We start from the raw sequence: 21,374 nt of genomic DNA, 5'->3' as shown, positions 1-21,374 counted from the left end.
GGAGCGCGCACGCGCGAGAGAGAGATAGAGAGATCGCGCGCCCGAGAGAGAGATAGAGAGAACGAGCGTGAGCGAGAGCGAGAGAGAGAGAGCGCGCGCCAGAGCGAGAGCGAGAGAGAGAAAGCGCGCGCGAGAGAGAGGGCGCAAGAGACGGGGGGGCGCGAGAGACGGGGGGCGCGCGAGAGACGGGGGGCGTGCGAGAGACGGGGGGCGCGCGAGAGAGGGGGGGCGCGCGAGAGAGGGGGGGCGCGCGAGAGAGGGGGGGCGCGCGAGAGAGGGGGGGCGCGCGAGAGAGGGGGCGCGCGAGAGAGGGGGGGCGCGAGAGAGGGGGGCGCGAGAGAGGGGGGGCGCGAGAGAGGGGGGGCGCGAGAGAGGGGGGGCGCGAGAGAGGGGGGGCGCGAGAGAGGGGGGGGCGCGAGAGGGGGGGGGGCGCGAGAGGGGGGGGCGCGAGAGGGGGGGGCGCGAGAGGGGGGGGCGCGAGAGAGAGGGGGCGCGAGAGAGAGGGGCGCGAGAGGGGGGGGGGCGCGAGAGGGGGGGGCGCGAGAGAGGGGGGGGCGCGAGAGAGGGGGGGGCGCGAGAGAGGGGGGCGCGAGAGAGAGGGGGGGCGCGAGAGAGGGGGGGCGCGAGAGAGGGGGGGCGCGAGAGAGGGGGGGCGCGAGAGAGGGGGGGGGCGCGAGAGAGGGGGGCGCGAGAGAGGGGGGGGCGCGAGAGAGGGGGGGCGCGAGAGAGGGGGGGCGCGAGAGAGGGGGGGCGCGAGAGAGGGGGGGCGCGAGAGAGGGGGGGCGCGAGAGAGGGGGGGCGCGAGAGAGGGGGGGCGCGAGAGAGGGGGGGCGCGAGAGAGGGGGGGCGCGAGAGAGGGGGGGCGCGCGAGAGGGGGGGCGCGCGAGAGAGATATAGACGGAGCGCGCGCGAGAGATACAGAGGGAGCGCGCGCGAGAGAGATATAGAGGAGCACGCGCGACAGAGATATAGAGGGAGCACGCGCGAGAGAGATATAGAGGGAGCACGCGCGAGAGAGATATAGAGGGAGCGCGCGCGAGAGAGATATAGAGGAGCGCGCGCGCGCGAGATATAGAGGGAGCGCGCAAGAGAGAGATATAGAGGGAGCGCGCGCGCGCGAGATATAGAGGGAGCGCGCGAGAGAGAGATATAGAGGGAGCCGCGCGCGCGCGAGATATAGAGGGAGCGCGCGAGAGAGAGAGATAGAGAGATCGCGCGCCCGAGAGAGAGATAGAGAGATCGCGCGCCCGAGAGAGAGATAGAGAGAACGAACGAGCGAGAGAGAGCATGCGCGCGCGCGAGAGATATAGAGGGAGCGCGGCGCGCGCGTGAGAGAGAGAGAGATATAGAGGGAGCGCGCGCGAGCGAGAGAGAGATATAGAGGGAGCGCGCGCGCGCGAGAGAGAGAGAGAGATATAGAGGGAGCGCGCGCGCGCGAGAGAGAGAGAGAGAGATATAGAGGGAGCGCGCGCGCGCGCGAGAGAGAGAGATATAGAGGGAGCGCGCGCGCGCGCGCGAGAGAGAGAGATATAGAGGGAGCGCGCGCGGCGCGAGAGAGAGAGAGATATAGAGGGAGCGCGCGCGCGCGAGAGAGAGAGAGATATAGAGGGAGCGCGCGCGCGCGAGAGAGAGAGAGAGATATAGAGGGAGCGCTGCGCGCGCGCGAGAGAGAGAGAGATATAGAGGGAGCGCGCGCGCGCGAGAGAGAGAGATTATAGAGGGAGCGCGAGCGCGCGAGAGAGAGAGAGAGATATAGAGGGAGCGCGCGCGCCCGAGAGAGAGATAGAGAGATCGCGCGCCCGAGAGAGAGATACAGAGAACGAGCGAGCCGAGAGAGAGATCGCGCACCCGAGAGAGAGAGATAGAGAGAACGAGCGAGATAGAGAGAACGAGCGAGCGAGAGAGATCGCGCGCCCGAGAGAGATATAGAGGGAGCGCGGCGCGCGCGAGAGAGAGAGATATAGAGGGAGCGCGCGCGCCCGAGAGAGAGATAGAGAGATCGCGCGCCCGAGAGAGAGATAGAGAGATCGCGCGCCCGAGAGAGAGATAGAGAGAACGAACGAGCGAGAGAGATCGCGCACCCGAGAGAGAGAGAGATAGAGAGAACGAGCGAGCGAGAGAGATCGCGCGCCCGAGAGAGATATAGAGGGAGCGCGCGCGCGCGAGAGAGAGATATAGAGGGAGCGCGCGCGCGCGCGCGCGAGAGAGAGATATAGAGGGAGCGCGCGCGCGCGAGAGAGAGAGATATAGAGGGAGCGCGCGCGCGGCGCGAGAGAGAGATATAGAGGGAGCGCGCGCGCGCGCGAGAGAGATATAGACGGAGCGCGCGCGCGCGCAAGAGAGAGAGAGATATAGAGGGAGCGCGCGCGCGCGCGCGAGAGAGAGAGATATAGAGGGAGCGCGCGCTCGCGCGAGAGAGAGAGAGATATAGAGGGAGCGCGCCAGCGCGCGAGAGAGAGAGAGATATAGAGGGAGCGCGCGCGCGCGAGAGAGAGAGAGATATAGAGGGAGCGCGCGCGCGCGAGAGAGAGAGAGAGATATAGAGGGAGCGCGCGCGCGCGAGAGAGAGAGAGAGATATAGAGGGAGCGCGCGCAGCGCGAGAGAGAGATATAGAGGGAGCGCGCGCGCCGAGAGAGAGATAGAGAGATCGCGCGCCCGAGAGAGAGATAGAGAGATCGCGCGCCCGAGAGAGAGATAGAGAGAACGAGCGAGCGAGAGAGATCGCGCACCCGAGAGAGAGAGATAGAGAGAACGAGCGAGCGAGAGAGATCGCGCGCCCGAGAGAGATATAGAGGAGCGCGCGCGCGCGAGAGATATAGAGGGAGCGCGCGCGCGCGAGAGAGAGAGAGAGAGAGATATAGAGGGAGCGCGCGCGCACGCGCGAGAGAGAGATATAGAGGGAGAGAGATCGCGCGCGAACGAGAGAGATCGCGCGCGAACGAGAGAGATCGCGCTGCAGAACGAGAGAAGAGATCGCGCGCGAACGAGAGAGATCGCGCGCGGTAGAGAGAGATCGCGCGCGGTAGAGAGAGATCGCGCGCGGTAGAGAGAGATCGCGCGCGGTAGAGAGAGATCGCGCGCGGTAGAGAGAGATCGCGCGCGGTAGAGAGAGATCGCGCGCGGTAGAGAGAGATCGCGCGCGGTAGAGAGAGATCGCGCGCGGTTAGAGAGAGATCGCGCGCGGTAGAGAGAGATCGCGCGCGGTAGAGAGAGATCGCGCGCGGTAGAGAGAGATCGCGCGAGGTAGAGAGAGATCGCGCGAGGTAGAGAGAGCGCGCGAGGTAGAGAGAGCGCGCGAGGTAGAGAGAGCGCGAGAGATAGAGAGATCGCGCGCCCGAGAGAGAGATAGAGAGAACGAGCGAGCGAGAGAGATCGCGCGCCCGAGAGAGATATAGAGGGAGCGCGGCGCGCGCCGCGAGATATAGAGGGAGCGCGGCGCGCGCGCGAGATATAGAGGGAACGCGGCGCGCGCGCGAGAGAGAGAGAGAGAGATATAGAGGGAGCGCGCGCGCGCGAGAGAGAGAGATATAGAGGGAGCGCGCGCGAGAGAGAGAGATATAGAGGGAGCGCGCGAGAGAGAGAGATATAGAAGGAGCGCGCGCGCGAGAGAGAGAGAGAGAGAGATATAGAAGGAGCGCGCGCGCGCGAGAGAGAGAGATATAGAGGGAGCGCGCGCGAGCGAGAGAGATATAGAGGGAGCGCGCGCGCGAGAGAGAGAGAGATATAGAGGGAGCGCGCTGCGCGCGAGAGAGAGAGAGAGAGAGATATAGAGGGAGCGCGCACGCGCGAGAGAGAGATAGAGAGATCGCGCGCCCGAGAGAGAGATAGAGAGAACGAGCGTGAGCGAGAGCGAGAGAGAGAGAGAGAGAGAGAGAGCGCGCGCCAGAGCGAGAGCGAGAGAGAGAAAGCGCGCGCGAGAGAGAGGGCGCGAGAGACGGGGGGCGCGAGAGACGGGGGGCGCGCGAGAGACGGGGGGCGCGCGAGAGACGGGGGGGCGCGCGAGAGACGGGGGGCGCGCGAGAGACGGGGGGCGCGCGAGAGACGGGGGCGCGAGAGAGGGGGGGGGCGCGAGAGAGGGGGGGGGCGCGAGAGAGGGGGGGGGCGGCGAGAGAGGGGGCGTGGGGCGCGAGAGAGGGGGGGCGCGAGAGAGGGGGGGGCGCGAGAGAGGGGGGGCGCGAGAGAGGGGGGGCGCGAGAGAGGGGGGGGCGCGAGAGAGGGGGGGCGCGAGAGAGGGGGTGCGCGAGAGAGGGGGGGGCGCGAGAGAGGGGGGGGCGCGAGAGAGGGGGGGGGGGCGCGAGAGAGGGGGGGGCGCGAGAGAGGGGGGGGCGCGAGAGAGGGGGGGGCGCGAGAGAGGGGGGGCGCGAGAGAGGGGGGGGCGCGAGAGAGGGGGGGCGCGAGAGAGGGGGGGGCGGCGCGAGAGAGGGGGGGGCGCGAGAGGAGGGGGGGGCGCGAGAGAGGGGGGGCGCGAGAGAGGGGGGCGCGAGAGAGGGGGGGGCGCGAGAGAGGGGGGGCGCGAGAGAGGGGGGGCGCGAGAGAGGGGGGGCGCGAGAGAGGGGGGGCGCGAGAGAGGGGGGGCGCGAGAGAGGGGGGGCGCGAGAGAGGGGGGGGCGCGAGAGAGGGGGGGCGCGAGGAGGGGGGGGCGCGAGAGAGGGGGGGGGCGGGAGAGGGGGGGGCGCGAGGAGGGGGGGGCGCGAGAGAGGGGGGGCGCGCGAGATAGATATAGAGGGAGCGCGCGCGAGAGAGATATAGAGGGAGCACGCGCGAGAGAGATATAGAGGGAGCGCGCGCGAGAGAGATATAGAGGGAGCGCGCGCGAGAGAGATATAGAGGGAGCGCGCGCGAGAGAGATATAGAGGGAGCGCGCGCGAGAGAGATATAGAGGGAGCGCGCAGCGCGCGAGATATAGAGGGAGCGCGCGAGAGAGAGATATAGAGGGAGCGCGGCCGCGCGCGAGATATAGAGGGAGCGCGCGAGAGAGAGATAGAGAGATCGCGCGCCCGAGAGAGAGATAGAGAGATCGCGCGCCCGAGAGAGAGATAGAGAGAACGAACGAGCGAGAGAGAGCATGCGCGCGCTGCGAGAGATATAGAGGGAGCGCGGCTGGCGCGCGTGAGAGAGAGAGAGATATAGAGGGAAGCGCGCGCGAGCGAGAGAGAGATATAGAGGGAGCGCGCGCGCGCGAGAGAGAGAGATATAGAGGAGCGCGCGCGAGAGAGAGAGATATAGAGAGGAGCGCGCGCGAGAGAGAGAGAGAGATATAGAGGGAGCGCGCGCGAGAGAGAGAGAGAGAGATATAGAGGGAGCGCGCGCGCGCGCGCGAGAGAGAGAGATATAGAGGGAGCGCGCACGCGCGAGAGAGAGAGAGATATAGAGGGATGCGCGCGCGCGCGAGAGAGAGAGAGATATAGAGGGAGCGCAGCGCGCGCGAGAGAGAGATAGAGAGATCGCGCGCCCGAGAGAGAGATAGAGAGATCGCGCGCCCGAGAGAGAGATACAGAGAAACGAGCGAGCGAGAGAGATCGCGCACCCGAGAGAGAGAGATAGAGAGAACGAGCGAGATAGAGAGAACGAGCGAGCGAGAGAGATCGCGCGCCCGAGAGAGATATAGATGGGAGCGCGCGGCGCGCGAGAGAGAGAGATATAGAGGGAGCGCGGCCGCGCCCGAGAGATAGAGAGATCGCGCGCCCGAGAGAGAGATAGAGAGATCGCGCGCCCGAGAGAGAGATAGAGAGATCGCGCGCCCGAGATAGAGATAGAGAGAACGAGCGAGCGAGAGAGATCGCGCACCCGAGAGAGAGAGAGATAGAGAGAACGAGCGAGCGAGAGAGATCGCGCGCCCGAGAGAGATATAGAGGGAGCGCGCCGCGAGAGAGAGATATAGAGGGAGCGCGCGCGCGCGAGAGAGAGAGAGATATATAGAGGGAGCGAGATCGCGCGAGCGACATGAGATCGCGCGAGCGAGAGAGATCGCGCGAACGAGAGAGATCGCGCGAACGAGAGAGATCGCGCGAACGAGAGAGATCGCGCGAACGAGAGAGATCGCGCGAACGAGAGAGATCGCGCGAACGAGAGAGAGCGCGCGAGGTAGAGAGAGCGCGCGAGGTAGAGAGAGCGCGCGAGGTAGAGAGAGCGTGAGAGATAGAGAGATCGCGCGCCCGAGAGAGAGATAGAGAGAACGAGCGAGCGAGAGAGATCGCGCGCCGAAGAGAGATCGCGCGCCGAGAGAGATATAGAGGGAGCGCGGCGCGCGCGGCGAGATATAGAGGGAACGCGGGCGCGCAGCGCGCGAGAGAGAGAGAGATATAGAGGGAGCGCGCGCCTGCGCGAGAGAGAGAGATATAGAGGGAGCGCGCGCGCGCGAGAGAGAGAGATATAGAGGGATCGCGCGCGCGCGAGAGAGAGAGATATAGAGGGAGCGCGCGAGAGAGAGAGATATAGAAGGAGCGCGCGCGCGAGAGAGAGAGAGAGAGAGATATAGAAGGAGCGCGCGCGCGCGAGAGAGAGAGATATAGAGGGAGCGGCGCGCGAGCGAGAGAGAGATATAGAGGGAGCGCGCGCGCGCGAGAGAGAGAGAGAGAGAGATATAGAGGGAGCGCGCCGCTGCGCGCGAGAGAGAGATAGAGAGATCGCCGCGCCGAGAGAGAGATAGAGAGAACGAGCGCCGCGCGTGAGCGAGAGCGAGAGAGAGAGAGAGCGCGCGCCAGAGCGAGAGCGAGAGAGAGAAAGCGCGCGAGAGAGGGCGCGAGAGAGAGGGCGCGAGAGACGGGGGGGCGCGAGAGACGGGGGTGCGCGAGAGAGGGGGGGGGCGCGAGAGAGGGGGGGCGCGAGAGAGGGGGGGGCGCGAGAGAGGGGGGGGGCGCGAGAGAGGGGGGGCGCGAGAGAGGGGGGGGGCGCGAGAGGAGGGGGGGGGCGCCGAGAGAGGGGGGGGGGCGCGAGAGAGGGGGGGGCGCGAGGGGGGGGGGCGCGAGAGAGGGGGGGGGGCCGCGAGAGAGGGGGAGGGGGGGCGCGAGAGAGGGGGGGGGGCGCGAGAGAGGGGGGGGCGCGAGAGAGGGGGGGCGCGAGAGAGGCAGGAGGGGGGCGCGAGAGAGGGGGGGGGGCGGAGGGGGGGGCGCGAGAGGGGGGGGGGGGGGCGCCGAGAGAGGGGGGGGCGCGAGAGAGGGGGGGCGCGAGAGAGGGGGGGCGCGAGAGAGAGAGCGCGAGAACAAGCGAGCATGCAGAGAGAGCGCAAGAGAGAGAGAGCGCGCGAGGTATCGCCGCGCGCGAGAGTGGGAGAGCGCAAGAGAGAGAGCGCAGCGAGGTGGGGAGAGGGGGAGGGGGGAGAGAGGGAGGGGGGAGAGAGAGCGTGAGAGAGGGGGAGAGAGAGCGTGAGAGAGGGGGAGAGAGAGCGTTGAGAGTCGGAGAGAGAGCGCGAGAGTCGGAGGCGTGTGCGCGATGAGAGGGGGGAGAGAGAGCGTGAGAGTCGGAGAGTGTGCGCGAGAGAGGGGGAGAGAGAGCGCGAGAGTCGGAGAGTGTGTGCGAGAGTGGGAAAGTTGAGTGCGTGTGCGTGCGATGGACTGCGGTGATCGTTACTCAATATCAACCCGCTACTTTTAAGTATCACCAAAATTTTATTGTTGAAATGTTCACAGTTACTATCAAAATCCTGAGCCCAACGCGGTATGTAAAACAAAACACCATTTCATTTCAATTATTCTATAATTCCTTCGTTTGCAATTCTGCACCAAATCAGTCAATTCATTCAATGCAGGACAGTACAGTGACTTTAACAGGGGCAACATACTATGCAGCAATTTTGTTGTCATATTTAACTGAAGCAGAAAGTGATTTGTTTTCCTTTTTGTGATACCCTGAATATCTAGCAGCATGTCTATCCCAAGCTTAAAGATTAAACTTCTGCTCTGAAGCAGAAGGAAATAGTTTTACACCCGATTGTGTTATTTTATTGTATTCTGTTCTAGGGCCTGTAAATGAAAAGTTGATCCATTCTAAATTCCAGGTTGTAGTGACTCAATTCCACTGTACAAAATCTGTCCTAGTGAAGAACCCAGATTATTGACCAGGAAATGGCCCAATTTTATTACTCGTTTAACGAATGTCAAAGTTTCTACATTTTTGAAGTATACGGTTCTGATCTTCTGCATTTGTAGTGAGTCAAAATAAGTCTTACCTCCTCAGACTTTTCAAAGGTAGGATGTATTCCACCCCAAGTCATGTGCAACTATATAAGAAAACTGATGTGAAACTAACTGTTGAGATAACTTTTCACACTGGGAAAGTTGGTATGGTTGCTGTTTTGACACTGTCTTCAATTCCGTGTAAAATAATGGGGTTCCCATGACCTGTTTTGTAATCTGTTTGACAGGCTTGTTGAGGGGGCTTGTTGACTGCTTTACTCAGATGATATAAGCTGTTTATTCACACTTAGAGACAATGGCAACAGCATCAGTATTTAATGTGGTTAGACAGGTAGTCTCCAAAGTTCTAAGAAGGTCTTGAGAATGTCCATTTACTTCCAAGAAGGAAAGCAAATGAGACAAAAGAATAGCTCATCTGCATTGCTACTTGGATACAAGGTACATGTGATTCACACTGCCACAGAGATAGGCTTTGATCGGCAAAGGGTCCCTAACACATGCCTAAAACTCAGACACAGGTTACACAATTCTCAGACTTAGATACATTAAACGTGACATAGGGTGGATGATTGTTCGGCTTAATGAGACATAAATCGTTAATGAAGGAGGTAAGCAATGTTATAGAAGTGGTAACAAATAGTATTACTGTTAGGTCGAAGAGTCTGAAACTCAAATGAGATCATGAAGCTACTTTCCACAAGTGAATAGCCAAGAGGGAGCCAAGTACATTAGCTTTAGTTTTACTAATGTTCAACTGAAGTTGGGAAGAAATAAAATATACTTAAACTATATATAAAAAGCCTGTTGCCGTGTTGTATACTTAGCAGCACTAAATGCTCTAAACAAAGGTACAGATACCCACGAAGTAACATATACTCCATCTTTCGCGGTTTGTTCACAATGAGTCGGAGAACAAATTACTCTCTTATGAACATGGGATGAGCTAGAAAGCAACACGGCAACTTTGAGTCAGTGGAAAGAGTTTAGAAATGTGACGAGGTACCGAAGTCTTAATATCTTATCTGATCTTTCTGGTAGACTTGGGTGCTGACTTTTACACACAAAGAAACCTGACAAGGAATATTGGAATGTGAGGCCCAAGCTCGAATTACAATTTTTGCTCAGGGTCTCCAGGGGCAGCCTTTTTACCATTTTTTGATGATGCAGGAACAACTTGAGCAAGAAAACAATTTTTTTAAAAATGTACATATGGAAATTAATTGAAATAGGTTTGGGAAAATGGAATGTAAACATTTCCTCCTGAAACTCGCCAGAATTAATAGCAAAACAGTAATACTGACTGCAATTCACATTGGGGCGCCTGGTGATTAATTGTGTCTATTATTTCGGTGTTTTACAATTGATACTGTGTAAAGTAGATGTTACAAATTTGGATTCCCAGTGCAGAGTTTTCCCTTACCGGGAACATAAAATCTACACTTGCATCTCTATTGTGCCTTCTGAAAGGCATTTTTTTAAAACAGCAAATAGAAACAAAACCCACAATAGCATTGATTATAGGAACATCTTTTGAGGTTACCATGTCAAGTAATGTGATAACTGGAGCCAGAAAAAATCTGTGACTGCAACCAGAGGAATAAAAAGTAATCGACAAAATGGCTCATTCACCTGAAGTTATTGGCTGCTTGGCCATTCAGCAGTTAGACTTGTGTTTGACTGTTAGGAATGAGAGTTTCAATTCAGAAATTTTCCAAAATAGTCAACGCAATTCCTTTGAAAATTAGGATACGATCAAAGTAATTATTTGTCAACTATCAGGTCTGTATTGGATCCACACTATCATACGGTAGAATTTCTATTCATTGCAGAGTAGTCGTCGTGTTAGGGTAAAGAAGTCAAAGTGCATCAACATCAAAACTCTCTATCAATACTTGCAGAAACTCGTGTGAAAAAGCCAAGAGCCTGTGTCACTGCACCAAGAGACAGTGTATGGAAATAATAATTTCAGAACTGATTTACTTGCAATGAAACTAAGTAATAAGAGGTTAAAGAGGAGAGTCAGGTTATCCTACAGTATAAAAACTCTCAATGCCGTTTCAAGATATTAACTTCAAGTATTTGTAATCGCAAGACAGAAGTATCTAAAAATAGCAGTCTGATTTTGGAGAAATAAAGCATTACTGCCTTGTAAGAGAATATGTGCAATTGAATTAAACCTACAAGAACAAGACTAGAAATCTACCAAAGAGCCTACAACCTCTAAGAAAAGTGTGTTAATCACAAACAAATATATTTTGTACCAGAAGGAAAAGAAGGGACAGAACTTATCAACAGTTATAGAATTATGTGGTTTATAATTTATATACACAATCTGTTGAGATTGTGAATTGACTGAACTGGACCTTAAATATCTAGCAATGAAGAGAAAGCCTAAATAATATAAAGTACAGCTATTCACAGATGCCTGGAAACAAAAGATTGCTGAAGAGATTAAGGAAAATATCAAAAATCTGGACGAACTCAGCAATCAAATTGCAGAAATGGTTGCAGACAAACATTCAAGAATACTATGAGAAGAATGGATGGAATTTATGACAATTACTGACTTGATTACAATCTTTGGCTATTGTTTTTACAGTCTGCAACAGACAGACAGTTAAGAGATACTGTCCAAATTCCAGAGGCATTAGACGATGATGAGCTTAGTGAAGGGATGACCAACCATAGTCACAGCTGATACCTATATCCACAAGTCGTGAGCTTTGTGCAGTACTGTTTCAGAATAGTATCAAAACTGACCAAGAACAAGGTGGTGGTAGAGGAAACTTCACAACGTGCTCAAGTGCATAATGAATTTTCAGAGAAAGTGTGTGTGGCTTTTGGAAGTTATTGTTGTGCTGCAGCCCACTCAGAAGCCACCCTGATTAAGCTGAAAATTTTTGCAAAGTCATTTCAAAAATGCCTGCAATCTTTTACCAAATTATTAATGAACAGACTAATTTATAAATAGTATTTGAAAGTATAAACATTCTAAGCTATTTAATCATAAGGAGCTTATTCTAATCAAAATAAAAACCTAACTTTTATACCAAAATTTGGGTGATGAAGGTTGTAAATCAACAGTTTTAACCATGAGACTGCCTGATGAAGACTAAAATTAGGACTAGTTAATCAACAAAATAATCATTGACTGTGTGCTAAAAAGCTGAAAATTGGCATACAATAAGTGGGTCAGTGGCAGCATTCTCACTTTTAAGCCTGAAGTTATGAGTCCAAGTCTCAACCCAGAAAACTGGGTACATATTCTAGACACAAACTCCCATTGCCAGCACTGAGGTAATGCGACATTGTCAGATGCAGCATTCAAACCCATGCAGTGTTTACCTTTTCAGGGTGGACATAAAGGATCCTCACTGGTATTTGTACAGTAGTGGAATTGTCCTCATGGTCCTGGCTCATAATTACTCCCAACCAACATCATCAAAACAGAACATGTGGTTATCACACTGTTGTTTGTAGGAGTTTGTAACAATTTAGATTTCCTATTGTGAACCTATATTACTTTCAAGAGTGGGTAATTGGCTGTTGAACACATTGCAGTATCCTAATGTCATAAAAAAATCAAAATAAAAGTCTTTTATGCACACATATACACAATTAGGCCAACTGCATTGATCTTCACTTATGGCACTGCAATTTTTTTTATGAATTCCTGTTTGAAAATAACTACTGAATTTGATTCCACAATCCTATCACATAGCACATCAGAACAGTATAATTCACAAATGTACGAACAGGTTTTCTTACATCACTTCTGATACTTTTTTACCAATGACCTTAGAGCTAACAATTCGATTAATCACTAGAAATGCTTTTCCCTTACTTATTTAAATTCTGCATAGTTTTAAATGCCTATCAAACCCCTCTCAATCTTCTCTGCACTTTGCATGAAACTAAATCCTTTAATCTCTGGCACTATTCTGGTAAGTTTTCTCCGTACTCTTTTCGTGGCTTTGACTATCTTCAAATGTGGTGCTCAGAATTGAACATAATACTCTAGTCAGGTCCAAACGCTGGCTTATAAGGATTACAGCACAACTTTCTCAATTTTACATTTTTGTACCATTAATAAATCTAAGAATCCCATTTGTCTTTTTTTTAAGAAAACAGCATTCTTAACGTGTCCTACCACCTTCAAACATGGAAGTGCATTGCATACTATCAGATCTCCACTTCTGTACCTCCCAGCTTTAAAATTGCACCATTATGTTGATTTTCTTTACACACAGAAACATTGAACTTAGAAGCAAGAGCAGGCCATTCAACATGATCATGGTTAATCCTCTGTCTCAATGGCATACTGGAGAAGGGTCAATGGACCTGAAAAAGTAACTCTGATCTTTTCTACACAGATGCTGCCAGACCGGCTGAGCACTTCCAGCAACTTCTGTTTTTGCTCCTTATCTCCAGCATCTGCAGTTGTTTCAGCTCATATTCACAGCGTCTCCTTATAGGCCTTGACGCATGTAAATCTCAAAATTTATTCATCCCTTTCTTGAATATATTCAGTGACTTAGTCTACACAGTCTTACATGACCGAGAAATCCCACAGGTTTATGACCCTTCTGAGTGGAAAAAAATGTTTCCTCATCTCAGTCCTAAATGGTCTATCCTGCAAGCTAATACTATGTCACCAGCTCTTGAACTCCCTGACCAAGGAAAACATCCTCCCCTGCACCCAGTCTGTCCAGCCCTGCTAGAATTTTATATATCTCGATCCTTTCCCTGCCATTACCTTTTCATAGTGAAGGAGCAGATCCCAAGTCTCCCTCAGCCAGAATGGGACTTGAACCTGAACAGTCTAAACCACTTTCTAACTACATGCTAGCAACTGAGCTAACTAGCTCCCATTTAGAAAAGTGTGGGCTAACAAACAAAAGGGCTATCAAGGCAAACTGTATTTTGTTAATTTTAATAAGTCTATTCTCATGAAATAATGGAGTGCACTTGAAGCTAATCAGGTTGATGATGTGCAAACGCATTTTCGAAAAATCTTGGATAAAGTACTAATAATAGACCTGTTGCCCAAATTAAAACAGATGGCATTAAAAGGAACAGCAGTGAGTTATACATGACAATGAGTGTGGCACAAGTGTAACAGCAGTGGCTTATAGGCCAGAAAGTCCAGGTTCATGGCCCACAACCTTGCAGCCACATTGTAAAGTCCAAAAAGATAGATTAAAAATATTTAAAATTGAGTAAGGGATGGAAAGCAGAGAACAACGCTGAATCATTGTTTGTCTTCCTCAAATCTGCAGAATATTGCAGCCTGTTTTAGGACCATTGCTCTTTCGATATTTATGAATCTGGACTTAGGTACACAGAACATAATTTGAATGTTAATAGATGATACAAAATTCTAATACTTAATAAACAATGAAGAGGATAATGATAAATGTCAGGAAGGCACAGACTGGTAAAACAGGCTGACAGATGCCAGCCGATGAAATGTAATATACAGAAGTGTAAAGTGATTCATTTTGATAGAAAAGCTATGGAAACAGAATTTAAGCAAATGGCACAATTTTAAAACCTACCAGAATCAGAGTCCCCGAGGAGTGTCTATAAACAAAGTTCTGATGTTGGCAGGACCAAAGCTGTTAAAAAAGCATATAGGACCTTTGGCTTTATTAATGGTGGAATGGAGTATAAAAGGAAGCAAAGTTATGATGAATTTTTGTGGGTAGGGCTCAGGTGCAGTACTCTGTCCATTTCTGGGGACCATACTTTAGTTCACTTATGAAGGCCTCAGATTAAAAAATAGTTTTGCTAAAGAGGTGTCAAAGATGTGGGGTTTCACTTATGTGCTACATTTGAGAAGCTGGGACTGTTCTCCTTACAGCAGAGTAAGTTAAAAGATTTTTTTTGACAGTGTTTAGAATAATGGGATAGTTTTGCCAAGGTTAAACTAGAAGTAACTGTCTCCAGTAACAGAAGGGCAAATGATGACGGGACACAGATTTTTGGGTAAAAAACTAGAATTTTTTTCTGTTTATCTTTGCTGCAAATTGTTTTAATCATAAATACACTGGTCAGTTGTCGAATCTGCAGTGATGTTTAAAAGAGAAGTGATTTTAATACTTGATGGGGAAAAAATAAAAATACAGGGCTAGGGAACATCAGCAAGGATGTGGGATTAATTTAGTGGCTCTGGTAAACAGCCCGCACCAACAGTGGACCAAATATTTGCCAGAATTAACCAAATTACTCTCTCTGCTTTCTGTCCCTTAGCCAACTTGGATCCAAACTACTAGTACCTCTAATTCCACAGGCTTCAACTTTGCTGACAAGTCCACAGTCTACGATTTCAAACATCTTTTGAAAGTTGACCCACACCAACCATCAACCACACTACTTTCATCAAAACTATTTGTTAATTCATCAAAGAACTCAATCCACTGTTTGCATAACTGAGTGACAATTTAAAAACGCTTTTTAAGTGACAACCACATCCTGTGAAAATAAAATTTAAAATCTGAATCAACATGAACCTGGCTTCAACATTAACAATAACGGAGACATTTATATCTGGCCATGTCGGCCAAAGCCTTCACACAGATCACAATACCCCAGAGAAGCTAATACTGAATTTGACCTACAAACAACTTCAACATGGACATCAATCTTGCAGTTAAAGTAAACACATCCTTCGACTTTTTAGTAATATGTTATTTCCAAGTAACAAACGTTATCGGCCAAATCTCCTAACCTGCAGTGGTCAGTTGCATTATGCAGGTGACAGATGCCTTGTTTGACAGAGCTCCTTGTTTTGATCAGCTTCTCCGTCGAAAAAAACAAGGTAAGGGCAGGATGATGGTGTAGCGGTCATGTTACTAGTAATCCAGATAGCCAGGATAATGCTCTTGGGGCATAATCTTGAATCCCAACAAGGAAGATGGTGAAATGTGAATTAAGTAATACATAGAATTCAAAAACTTAGTCTAATTGCAACCATGTTAACTACAGTCAATTGCTGTAAAAACTCATACGATTTACTATTGTCCTTGAGGGCAAGAAATCTGGTATCTCCATCTGGGCTGGCCAATATGTAAATACAAATCCACAGCAACATGGTTGACTTTTAACTGCCCTCCAAAATGACCCAGTATACTTGGGTTGGCAATGCATGCTGGCCTAGACATTAATAGCCACATTCTGTCAAAAAAAAGGATTAAAAAATGTCTCATGTTTATGGGACCTTTGGCTGTATTAAATGCCCCACATTTAACTATACTTTGCATACATGCTTTGGCACTGCATTATCAACTCCTATTTTGCAAAATGGATATGTACAGACATTTTCTTTTCCAGAGGCTAAAGTTGATTAATAATACTGTTATTGACCTGCTGTTAGGGATGCTAACAATTATTACATCTTTATGCCTTGGTAAATATTTGTACACCTGTTTCAGACCAAATAACATCGTTGTTAAGAATAAAAGCCTGGCAAATATTTGGCCCATTGCTGGCAAAATTTGGAGATGGAAACAAAGCAAGGGTAGGGATAGGGGAGATGTCAGAGGTAGGTTGTTTACACAGAGACTGGCGGACACGTGGAATGCGCTGCCAGCAGTGGCAGTGGAGTCAGATACTTTTAAGTGACTCTTGGATAGGCACATGGAGGATAGTATAATGAAGGATATACAGGGCAGTTTAATCTTAGGAGGATAATAGGTCAACACAACATTGTGGGTCAAAGGACCTGTACTGTTCTACGCTCTATGTTCAAAGCAAAAATGCAGAATGCTGGTATAATTGTAGCAAGGATTTCAAACATCACAACTTTGGAAATTTGACCTATAAGCAACTTTAACATAGACATCAATTTTGCAGTTAAAGTAACCACATCCTTCAACTTTTTTGTCATAGGTTATTTCCAAATAACAGAAGTCATCAGCCATGTCTCCCAACCTGCAGTGGGCTGCATCATGCAGATGACAGATGCCTTGTTTGACAGAGTGCTTCACTCTTATCAGCTTCTCCGTAAAAACCACTGGCCAGTGGGGGAGCGGGTGCAGTGGTAGATTAGTGGTAATGTCACTAGTAATCCAGATAGCCAAGATAATGCTCTAGGCACGTAATCTCATGGTTAAATATGAATTCTTTAGGGTACATATAGCGTAGGACAAAAGAATGTTATCTCAGCAGAGAGAACAAATTATCTAACTAGAATGTAATCACTCATGTCTAGTCTGAAATGTCTCTAAAAGAGTCAGATGTTTGTTATCTGGCAGGTATGACTATTTTCCTTTTTTTTCCCCTCAGATTGTAAATTCAACTACTTTTCTCACCAAGCCACTGCAGAAGTCATCAACTTCTTTTTGGAACACAGCATGCCTTCAAGAAGATACTATTTATGATGATTTAGGAAGATGATTTATTTAAACATAAAAAATACAGTGTAGCAAATAACCTACTTCATTACCAATTTGCTACATTAAATATGAACCATGTAATATTCTATGCAGTGCTCTTCCTATGCAATACCCATCTGGAAGCAAATCTCCTCTGACTCCTCTCACTCTCTGTAATTTTTCAACCCTTCTCCAAATTTCTCCAAATTAAAATCCTCTTTCGCATCAGGCAATTGACCATCCTCAGAATTCTGACTATTATCTAAGCTCTACTAGCCTTCTTTTCCTTTGAATTCACTGCTTTCCCATACCCTCAAGTCAATTACAACTGCATTTTCCAAATCTCGTATGTCTAGCCTTCAACCCTCCATTAGTCCTTGTACTTTTACAATCTTCAGGTACTCAGATACTCTCTAATGTGTAACATCCCAATAAAAATCTTAACTTCCCGTTAATCCCAACAAACCCATTTCCTTTCGACATGATATCTCCTTAAATATAAAGGAATGTGATGGGCTTTCAGATTTCACTGTCATTAATACTGATACTATCCATTCATCTACCCTGCTCCCTTGCCTTTTATCTCACCTTGCCAAACCGCTACCCAATCTCTCATTTCTCCTGGCTCTTAAGCTACACTTGTCTTCAAATGATCTCCTACTTCTCTTGTGCTCGCTCTCTCTCAGCTCATCTTATCTATGGGCCTGATCCCATTTCCTTCATTCCATTTCTATTGAACTGCTAACCACTCAGCTTTCCTTTCTGGTCCCAATCCCAACTGACATATTAAAATGTTTTCACTCCTTAGGTACATCCATTTATTACTATCGCTCTCCGGTCAACCTAGCTGTATCACAAACCTCCATTTCCTTTCCAAAGCTCCGAACTATGTTGTGCTCTAAACCATTCCTTACTAATCCCAAAACACAAAACACCATGCTTAATTTTTCCAACAGGTTTCCACGCATACCAATGCAATGCCGGCCCACCCAATGTCACTAAATTCATTTTATACACTGTAATCATGGTATAGCTTACAAAGTCAACATTAACTGGGAAATGAATAAAGCTAATCTCAGTAGTGAGTAATTTACAGAACTGCTCTGGTTAGAAATTTCAGTGAAAATGCAAATTCACAGTAGGAGTTCACTACAGGTCACTTGGTCGACATAAATAAGTCTTTATGCTCTATACAGAAGAATAAAGGGGTGAGAGAGAACTGGGAGTTACTTCAATGGAAATCAACCCACTACAAAATCAGATTTGGTGAATTAACAATTAAGTGCTGAATCATGAAGCAGTAAAGGAAGCCACAAGATGTGCGCTTATCTTGATTTTACCAAGTAACCAGAAACAAAATGTAATCAAAAAGGTTACTGGAATATTGGCCTATATCATCGGGGATTGGAATACGAAGGGAAGCAAGCGATGCCTCTTTTGAGCAGAATCTCGGTCAGTATCCATCTGCAATATTACATTCAGTTCTGAGCATCACACCTCAAGGATATATTGACTGTCAAGCGGATGTAGCACAGACTTACCAGAAGATAGTGAAATAAAAGGGGTTAACTTATAGAAAAGGTGAGCACAAGGTTGGTTTACAACCTCTGGATTGGGAACGGGTGAGGAACAGTGCGATCAAATTGGTTAAAATAAATAGATTTAATACAGAAAATAAATTCTCTAGTAGGAGTAACAAGAAAGGGACATAATCTCAAATTTAAAATGAAATCACACAAGAGCAAATCAGAAAGCGTTTTTTCTATAAATGGCAGCAGAATTCATCACAAAAGCAATGGAGCTTTTATGAGCATCAAGAAAATTTCATCAAATCAAAAGGAAAAGCAGATAAGTGGGATGGAACTGCAAGTCAGCCATGGTTCAACTGACTGGTGGAGTAGATCCAAAGTAATGATCGATCCTTGTTCTTAACAGTGACCTGGTCTTAGCAGCCAGAAGTCAGTGCTCCTTTAGGGTAGTAATCACAGCATGACCAAGTTTAACATGCTCTGGGACTGTATTATACCCAAAATCAGAAGGTTGGTCCAAACGAGAAAATTCAAAAAGCTGAAGGAAGCATGTAGATAAATACTTTGGAGTGTACAGGTAACATTTCAGTTGAAGACATATTGATAAGAATTCTGAGAAAACACAGACTTGAATGTCAGCAAGCTCAGATTAAACAAGTGTGACCCAAAATGAGAAAATTAAATGAACTAATCAGGAAAAGTTACCTTCTCAAAGCCTATTGGGTTAGAGACGGTTGTCAAAGATGTCAGGTCATCAAAGTATGCAAATAACCTTGAAAAAGAGGATGAAAAAATGGTACAGAGAAAGTAGGAACTGCAGATGCTGGAGAATCTGAGATAACAAGGTGTAGAGCTAGATGAGCACAGCAGGCCAAGCAGCATCAGAAGAGGAGGAAAACTGATGTTTCAGGTCAGGTCCAGACACGAAACATCAGCTTTCCTGCTCCTCTGATGCTGCTTGGCCTGCTGTGTTCATCTAGCTCTACAACTTGTTACCTCACGAGAAAACGGTAGCCAGTAACCAAATGAGTACTTTCCAATGTATTCACAAGGAAATCCATAAACATCTGCAAGGAACCAGGAACTAAGTAAAGTAGGAGTAATCCACAAACTGTGAGGGCTTAATACAAATACATCCCCAGGGATATATTGCTATCCAAAAGACACATCAGGGAGAAGATTTATGCAGCACTGACTGTCAGGGAGTCAATGGACACAAGGGATTACAGTAATATGTTTAAAATGCTGCACTGCCTCTGTGAATTGAATATCTTTTCACTTAAAGCTCAAGGTGCGATCTGACCAGAACATTTTGTAGATTTTGACTATGTAATACAATTTGAGTTTTATGGCCCAACACTACAGCTGCACAGATTCAAAAGAAGTTTCAAAACTAGCACAGGCAACTACAGGACCATTTGCTTCACTTCAATGCGTTTAAAAATGAAATGAATAAATGAAATTTATTATCAGAAATTAATGCGAAAGATTCAGAAGGGTAAGATGTTACCTCAGCACTATCCCAGGTTATTTTTTTAAAGAAAGTGACAAATAACTATGATGTGGTAGAGTGGAGGAAATGAAAACCTCAATCATTTAGAAACAAATAGTACAATGAGGAGTGGGTTTAAGGTTGTTCTGGGTGATAAATTTGCTTAGATTGAATAGACTAACAGAGTTGTACTGCACAGAAACAGACCCTTTAGTCCACTTGTCAATGCTGAGCAGATATCATAAATTAATCTGGTCCATTTGCCAGCATTTGGCCCATATCCCTCTAAACCCTTCCTATTCATGTACCCATCCAGATGCTTTTAAATGTTGCAATTGTGCCAGCCTCCACTACTTGATCTGGCAGTTCATTCCATACATGCACCACCCTCTGTGAGAGAAGGTTGCCCGTTAGATCCCTTCTAAATCTTTCCTCTCTCAGCTTAAAACTGTCGCCTTCCTCAGATGCAAGATAACAAAGTGTGGAGCTGGATTAACACAGCAGGCCAAGCAGCATCTTAGGAACACAAAAGCTGACATTTAGATCCGAAACGTCAGCTTTTGTGCTCCTAAGATGCTGCTTGGCCTGCTGTGTTCACCAGCTCCGCACCTTGTTATCTTGGATTCTCCAGCATCTGCAGTTCCCATTATCCCTTCCTCAGATGTGTCATCTTGCTTCTGTTAGTTACATTGAGGAAGGTGAACTTGCACCTGAGTATTTCAACAAGACAATTAGCCAGGACCAACAGCATGTTAGTGCCCAACTGAACAAAACCATTAATGAGGAACAAAAGCCCAATAAAATATCTAAACTAAGAAGCCTCATTTGCAAACTACACTTGAAACTGATTTGATCTCACACTACTGCTGTAAACAAAACAGACTTTTCAAAGTATCTACCTTTCCCTCTTAGGTGAGAGATTATTTTAATTATTTTTCTCATTAGATTTTTTTCAACAACAAAAAGACAAACTGATGCTGAGAAGGAGGCAAGGCAACATGCTTTGAATTGGCTTACTGCAAAAGTTATGCAAAAGTGGATGAAGTTCTGTCAGAGATAGTAGGAACTGCAGATGCTGGAGAATCTGAGATAACAAGGTGTAGAGCTGGATGAACACAGCAGGTCAAGCAGCATCAGAGCAACAGGAAGGCTGATGTTTCAGGCCTAGACCCTTCCTGCTCCTACATGTTGGCGGCTTCCACTTCTTGTTTGCATAACAATGTTGTGGCCCTCTGTGCAAAATTCTTTCTTAGCATGCACTGGTGCAACGTGAGTGCACAGTACAATTGTACCAGTCATATCTGAATCATAGAAGTCTCTTTTCTGGAAAAGCAAGCACAAACTGACAAGCCAGAATCTGCTTAAAGCTGGTATCAGAGGTAGCTGGTAGCCAGTTGCAGGCATCCTCACCAGTTCCACCCACAGCCTCCAAGCTCATCGTTCCCAAATCCCACATCGCCTGCTTCTACCTCCGTCCCAAAATCCACAAACCTAACTACCCTGGTCAACCCATTGTCTCCGCCTGCACTTGCCCCACCGAACTTATCTCCACCTATCTCGACTCCATTTTATCCCTCTTGGTCCAGGAACTCCTTACCTACGTCCATGACACCACTCATACCCTCCACCTTCTCCAGAACGTTCAATTTCCCCAGTCCCCAACACCTCATTTTTACCATGGACATCCAGTCCCTATACACCTGTATTCCCCATGCTTCTTCCTGTCCCACAGGCCTGACCAGTCCCCCTCCACTGACACCTTCATCCACTTAGCTGAACTCGTTCTTACCCTCAACTACTTCTCTTTCAATTCCTCCCCCTTCCTACAGACAAAGGGAATGG

The 21,374-nt window shown here is 48.9% G+C and overlaps 1 protein-coding gene across 1 annotated transcript in view; it reads right to left on the bottom strand.

Moving 5' to 3' along the window:
• The window catches only part of ptpn9a (protein tyrosine phosphatase non-receptor type 9a), a 169,706-nt gene that overhangs the window by 60,242 nt on the left and 88,090 nt on the right, over positions 1–21,374 (bottom strand). The window contains exon 4 of the mRNA XM_059640095.1: positions 18,801–18,812. Within this exon, the coding sequence (XP_059496078.1) occupies positions 18,801–18,812 (12 nt within the window). The remainder of the gene's footprint in view (positions 1–18,800; positions 18,813–21,374) is intronic.

This window comes from Stegostoma tigrinum, chromosome 36 (genome assembly GCF_030684315.1).
Source record: "Stegostoma tigrinum isolate sSteTig4 chromosome 36, sSteTig4.hap1, whole genome shotgun sequence".
Taxonomy (NCBI): domain Eukaryota; kingdom Metazoa; phylum Chordata; class Chondrichthyes; order Orectolobiformes; family Stegostomatidae; genus Stegostoma; species Stegostoma tigrinum.
This window is presented reverse-complemented; position numbering and strand designations above follow the sequence as displayed.